Below are 7,477 nucleotides of genomic sequence, written 5' to 3' on the forward strand. Positions count from 1 at the left end.
GTCAGATGAGACCTAAAACAATCCATGTGTTTGTACGCTTGTGTACATAAATCGTCAGATGGGACCTGAAACAATCCATGTGTTTGTACACTTGGGTACATAAATTGTTAGATAGGACCTGAAACAATTCATGTGTTTGTACACTTGTGTACATAAATCGTCAGATGGGACCTAAAACAATCCATGTGTTTGTACGCTTGTGTACGTACAAACACATGGATTGTTTTAGGTCTCATCTGACGATTTATGTACACAAGTGTACAAACACATGGGTTGTTTTAGGTCTCATCTGACGATTTATGTACACAAGCGTACAAACACATGGATTATTTCAGGTCTCATCTGACGATTTATGTACACAAGTGTACAAACACATGGATTGTTTCAGGTCCTATCTGACGATTTACTGTACAAACACAAGGGTTGTTTCAGGTCTCATCTGACGATTTATGTACATAAGCGTACAAACACATGGGTTGTTTTAGGTCTCATCTGACGATTTATGTACACAAGTGTACAAACACATGGGATTGTTTTAGGTCTCATCTGACGATTTATGTACACAAGTGTACAAACACATGGATTGTTTCAGGTCTCATCTGACGATTTACGTACACAAGTGTACAAACACATGGATTGTTTCAGGTCTCATCTGACGATTTACGTACACAAGTGTACAAACACATGGGTTGTTTTAGGTCCCATCTGACGATTTACGTACACAAGTCCCTTGTGTAAGCTTTGATAATTATAGAAGTGACAATACATGTTGATTTTGAAGTGTAAAATTCAATCATACAATTTTTCTGTTCCTTATATTAATATAACATATGTTAATAAGTAACTAAACGTCATAAAAAAATCCGATGGTTTTTGATCTGAGAAAGATGTTTTATGAAAATGTGTGCGAGAGGGAGAAAGATGATAAATAGATGTGTACATTAGTAGTCAACGTAAATTTCAGTATTCGAATATGATAAACGATTATTTTTCAAATTGGTTAAATACTGAACTTCGAAGTCGGTTCTAACAATATTAAACGCAATTATAAATAATTTTTTATTACAAAAAAAATGTACATTTATAACCATTTTTTGGACTTTTAACTGCAGCGTTTCTGACAAAAATAACATGTTAATTTTCTTTCACTCTTATTTATTTAAGTCTGTACTATATGTACTTTTAACAAAGTCATCTTGTTAAAGACACATTAATATTTTAAGTGGATCTACATTAAAATCAAATGTAAACTTTCTGTCTCATGCGTTATCCTTAACGTCAGCAGACGGACGTGCCGAAAACGGACTTTCTTTTGACATAGATTTTTTTTATACGAACACGTGTATTTAGATGACTGCTGTCATTATATTTAATGATAAAGCACGGAATTAACGCATGTGGGTGTTTAAAAAAAGCACAACCATTCAAGATTTCAAGGCTGGTTCCAGAAGTTAGTACAGCTTCCCATCACTAGAGCTGCTTGAGATTATTTTGACTAAAAGGCATGTATTTCCACTTATAGAAGTTCGTGAAGCTTAAACAGAAATTTTCTGACAAGCAGTGCCGCCACTCGAATGTTTCGTTCTCGTTCAAGTGTCGGGCAATGGAAAAGAACAACAATAAATTGTGTGAGAGTAGAGATGGGGATGTCAAAACGTAGTTTTCCTTAGTTTTTTTTTTCTTTCTTCTCTTCTCGAGTGCACAAATCGACGTCATGAGGGGCCTAAGATGTCATGTACAGTTTTTATGCGTAGACTTAACCCGCACCCAAAGTAAAAAAAAAATGGCTATGGTTTCGGAGAATTCTGGTATTTTAATTTATTTTTCCTGTTTTGTAGTTTCATTGTTGTAGAAATAAGTTTACTTACTGTCTTGCATTGATTAGACAAAAATGCGTGTTTTATTAATCACTCGAACGACGCTAAGATAGTAATTTGTTTATAGTAACGTTTTGCCCCCCCCCCCCCACTGGCACAGCGGTATGTCTGCGGACTTACAACGCTAGAATCCGGGTTTCGATACCCGTGGTGTGTAGAGCCCAGATAGCCCATTGTGTAGCTTTGTGCTTAATTACAACCAAACAATAGTAATGTTTTAGGATCAGTAACCTTTATTCTATCTTTTCATTATATGCTACGTTTAGAAAATCTCAAACTCTTGTCAATGGCATATTTGCGTGAGTTGTAATTCTGTTAAAACCCTACGGCAGCAAACTTTTAAAATTGTTAGTAAACTAGTCCGTTTTTGAATATGCAGTAAATATCAGAAAAACGTTTACAGCGATGATTTAGTATTTTGAGAACCAAAGACTTCTTAAATAAACTTATCAAGCAAGGTAATACGTTGTGAAGGCTGCTAAATATCCAAATACGCGAATGACAGTTTGAATCTGGAAATGACGACGTCGAATCTTGGCGAGAAACGTACTGAAAGTGATATAGAACGAGGTACATTGATAGTGATGTGAGTATCATAGCTTTATCGTGATTTGACGCAACAGAAACAAGTATTTTTTGCATGTTCTCTAGAAATCCACTAGAGTATGAATGACTCATGTGATTGTTGGATATTTACACCAGGCTTAAAGAATCTTCATGCTTGGCTAGCTTATGTATTGAAGACTGTAACGAAGTGCAACCAGAGCCTGGTCAGTACACCTAGTGATTGCTTGGAAATTGGACTAAGACCGTAATGATTAATCAAGTTATTTCACAAAGAAGGAAGATTATTAGACTAATAGGAGATCAAGATCATTTTAAATATAATTTTGTGATATTTTTATATTTTAAGCCGTGAACTATAAATTTGAAGTACAACTAGTAATCAAATATTTAAATCTTATTTTAATAAAATGTAAATGCTCGAATATGATATTTTGATGAGAATTAATTGTAATGTTACGTGTTCTTTTTTTTAACCACAATATTTCTGATTAGTTATGACAACTTCCAGTAGAACCGAATTTTATACCGTAATCTTTCTGATTGGAGGTGAAAGGGTCACTTGTATCGGAATTTAAAGTTCTTTATAAACCAAATCGATAGTTTATTTGGCATTATTGAACAGTTTCAGTTTCGACCACTGTCACGTTTGATCAGAAATCTGGAGGAGCGCAGGGAATGTTCATATCATTAGTGTTGCGCTTAAGAACCTTTTACGAATAGAAATGGATCATGTCTGTGCTGACTATTGGAATGCATTGAACGATCAATGTATAATTAGAATATGTATTATAGCCACGACGAAGCAAAAACCGTTGTTATAAAATACGACAATCATCCCTTCTTAGTTCACTGTTGTGAAAACTAGGCATCCGACCAGTCATGTGATCTGAAACTCAAATCATTGCTAATTCTACATAAACTGTTATCTGTCAGTTCCAGCTTACTGAAATCATAGGGTACATTCTCCAAGATACTCGGAGCTACAGCTGGACGTCGTGTTAGTGTACAGATAGCTAGAAAGAGACTTTAAAAGGCTAGCTTGCATGCCAGAGACAGTTATTTTTTCATCACCATAACAAGACACAAAAACGGCTTTCCAGCAATGGTATCAAGAACACGTTCAACTGCCCAACAACACGTGCAGTAAAATTATTTTTAAACCATTTGAGCTTCGACATGTAACAGACCTATACTCGGATGGAGAGAAGTTAGAACTTGATTTACTCCCCTTTTCATGCTGAAACTTGATGGATATGTTTATGATGGAAGTATGACTAAACTTGCCGATCTTCATCCTGGTTCTGTAGCTAATGCCACGCGTGATAGGAACTACACCCTACAGGTTTTCAGAACTACCAAATGCTGATGTACTTGACCTTGATTTCAGTCCACTCCACCGTGATAAACTTGTAGATGGACTGGCCTTCACGCTTATTGGACTTTAATCCCATTGATCATGGAAGGGAATGTTCTAGAGAGAGACGCAGCACGTTCCGTCAGATGGCCTGAAAACAGCTTTTTTCAAAAGAGTGGTCAAGGATAACTCTGTGCCTTATCAAAACTGATTATAAGCGGGCATTATTGGCGCCAGACTTTCCTCGTTGCACATGCATATTGGCGCCAGACTTCCCTTGTTGCACATGCATATTGGCGCCAGACTTTCCTCGTTGCACATGCATGGTGACATTCTACATTCCGCAGTGAAGCGAAATGTCATGAAGTGAATGGGTCTAAAATCGTATCTACCAAAGGGTCACTTACCAGCTTAGACCAAATGATCAAGTACTTGCTTGTCAGGTCATATTATTGACTATTAGATACTGATTTGCGTAAAAAAAAGTACTGAGAGAGTGAGGGTCTGGCCTTAACAGACTGTTTGGCCTGAATATAATCGTAATTTATAATTATATACTTATCTTTAAATTATTTATAGCAATGTATTTTCTATTTTTGTTCCAATGGTAACAATAAGCGTCCGTAACATACAGCTTGACCCTGTTTATCATGACGCTCGATTGCCACTAATTTGTTTTCGATAATACATGAATGTGTTTTATTACATACATAATTCTTTGAAAAATAATTTTTAAGCAAAGTTGTTGTTACTTTGTTTTGCTTTTTTTTATTCTTAAGGTATTACAAATGAATTTTAATGGTCATTTCAACACGAGTACCACCAACCAATATCATCACCATTTAGTTTCGTGTGTTTGGGGGTGGGTGGGTGAAAACTGTAACAGCTTCAGTATAAATATGCACTACGTACTATAACAATTCATTATTGTACAGAAGACGTATTTTAAGTAACTCTTAAGCCAGAAACTTTTAAAATGAATTTCGTGTCAGTTTTTCTACATAGGTAATTGCTGCAGGATAATAAAAATCCTAAGGACATAATTAAACCTCACTTGTATGCCATTAGAGAATTTTTTTGTACTTACCAGACATGATCCCAATTTGCTAAAATTCACTAAATATGCCATGTCATAGAAAATTAATAATAATAAAAAATGACTTTGATTATGACGTTGCAAAATATAATTAAATACTTCTAATACTAATTTTTTATATATTTAAATTCAATGAACATTTTAAAATATTTCAAGTTAAATGAGTTTAGAAAGAACCATTTCGAACTATTGGGAAAAGTGATAATATTTCGTAACAAATATAAAGGACTCTACATATTTTTATTTTTTTTAATTTATTTAGATATTTAAGGTGTATTTTCTCTGAATAAATAAGCTACGCCAGCCCATCTAACAAAAATATCAGTTTAGTTGGCGGCTGTTAAAACATTATCTATCTCGATGGATGGACACAATGTGTCATACTGTATGTATTTTTCTTTTCTGAGTATTTACTGATGTCATATACCAGGGTATCGCATCTAAGTTTGGCGGTAACCTGATAAACGTGATGACAGTATTAATATTACTGATTGTCTTTAGAACTGAAATGAACATTTAACACAAACATAAGTTTGAGATTATATTTTTTAATGGTGTTTCATAATTTGGCAGTTTTTATTATTATAATAAGTAGGATCACACTTCCTGTTTCTACGAGGACGGTTTTAAATATTTAAATTATTGAATTACATATGAATAAATGTGTGTGTTTGTTTGTGTGTATAGAAATTGAGCTTGATGCTTCATACTTTTGTTTAACGTTTCAAGTATAGTTAATATGCACAAGTTAGTTCAATTATTTTGATTATTGCCCTCACTGGTAAAACTCTCTAGGAAAACGTATCCTGTCATCGTTCAAGTCAGTATGGATAAGTACCGTAAAGATTGCCATGTATAAAAAGTGTGGTTTACTATGAAAATATTACTTATCAGTCAGAATAAATATAACGATATTTGCTTTGTAGCTTAAAGCCAAGTACGATCCCCAACTTGCATCTGAACTGCTAGATTGGATCAGAGATCTCACTGGAGAAAATATCAACATAGACGGAGATAGTAAGAACTTCTACGCTACTCTCTGTGATGGGAAACTTCTTTGCAAGTGAGTTGTAAGCATATGTAGCGTTCGTTGTTTCTTATCAAGTTCTAAAATTTAATTCTTTTTTTTCTGTTGTTGTTAAGCACAAAGTTGCACAATATGCAATCTTTGCTGTGCCCACCGAAGTATGTAACTCAGAATTTTAGCATTATAAGCCTTCAACCTTACCCGTTTAATCACCAGGAAGCTCGAAAGTTTAAAGGTGTTTTTTTTTAATCTGTGTTGAGTCGCTACTTTTTCAGTAAAACCTGGTTAGGCTATAAGTGAAACATTTACAAAAATCTAAATGATATTTCAAATTATAGCCTGTAGTGACATGAACTCGTTTGATACAAAGAATAAACGATTTCTTGAAGTCATCGTATTATTTCCAACAGAAAGTTCAACCATTGACATTTGAAAGTAATATACTTGTAACAAATAGTTAAAGATAAGTTATATTATTACAATTTAATACAGAGGTGTAGGAGGCAAGGTTTATTTGACCAATCGAAGCGAGAGAATGTGCTCCACAGGCACACCCATTATGGCTGTGGTCCAGGGCTCACCTTAGGTCCCTAGAAGCTCTTGGGTTCTGGATTAAATGTTATACATTATCATGCTTTTCCTGAGATTAATTTTCCTAATCTTAATGAATTTTTCCTGGGACAGATTGAAAAGAAACCAGTAATGAAAATAATATTTTCTATGCTAAATATTTGTTTTGTTTTGTTAGTCTTATTGTGTTGTTGATTTTCTGAAATGTAACTTATAATCATATAGTTATATTAAAGATTGCTGTTGTATTGATTTCTCTTTTTTTCCGCAGTGGTCATTTGATGCATTTCGTTCTAAAAGAAGTGAATTTATGTTTATCAGTTTCATCTGGTACTACATGAAATAAAACAATTATTTTGAAACATTCTGATCATATTTTTTTCTAAGAAAGAACAAAAAATCTGTGGATATCTGTGTGTTTTTCTCATGTTAAACTGTTGTGATTTCATATATATTTTTTGTTAAATATTTCTGAGTCATAATTTCTTAGTGAAAAGTATGTGAAATAAAGTTACCTGTAGGAAAAATGATGTTTTTCTAAGTAACATTTATGTTTTATTCAATTTTAAAAAAAGAAAAACAAATTGTTACAGATTAATCAACACTCTCCAACCAGGAACTATCCCAGAAAAGAAAATTAATGAGAGTAAGATGGCATTTAAAAAAATGGAGAACATTAATTATTTTCTTGAAAGTGCTCAGAAGCTGGGCGTGCCATCCGAGGAGATATTTCAGACTGTTGACTTGTGGGAACAGCAAAATCTAACAGCTGTTTGCATCTGTCTCCAGTCTCTAGCACGTAAGGTGAGCTAACTTCAGGTTGTTGTAAGTCTCTAGATAAATTAAGCTTCCAAGTTATTTGTTGCTCCCATCATTTATGAATTTAGCTTAATTTAGTTAAGCTACTAGCTGATATATCAGTTTTTAGTCAAAGAGGTAAGCTATCAAATTACATATATATATATATATATATATATATATATATA

At 33.7% G+C, this 7,477-nt stretch overlaps 1 protein-coding gene across 2 annotated transcripts in view; it reads left to right on the forward strand.

Annotated features, from left to right (window-relative positions):
• Positions 1-7,337, forward strand: part of LOC106467490 (transgelin-3-like) — a 41,910-nt gene extending 34,573 nt beyond the window's left edge. Inside the window, exons 2-3 of one of the 2 annotated variants that reach the window (XM_013927849.2) lie at positions 5,821-5,957; positions 7,085-7,335. In XM_013927849.2, the coding sequence (XP_013783303.2) occupies positions 5,821-5,957; positions 7,085-7,304 (357 nt within the window). In that variant the 3' untranslated portion in view covers positions 7,305-7,335. Of the gene's footprint in view, positions 1-5,820; positions 5,958-7,084 lie in introns of both variants that reach the window. The other variant, XM_022395690.1, reaches the window with a different exon arrangement.
• Positions 7,338-7,477: the final 140 nt, after the last annotated feature.

This window comes from Limulus polyphemus, unplaced genomic scaffold (genome assembly GCF_000517525.1).
Source record: "Limulus polyphemus unplaced genomic scaffold, Limulus_polyphemus-2.1.2 Scaffold2632, whole genome shotgun sequence".
NCBI lineage: Eukaryota > Metazoa > Arthropoda > Merostomata > Xiphosura > Limulidae > Limulus > Limulus polyphemus.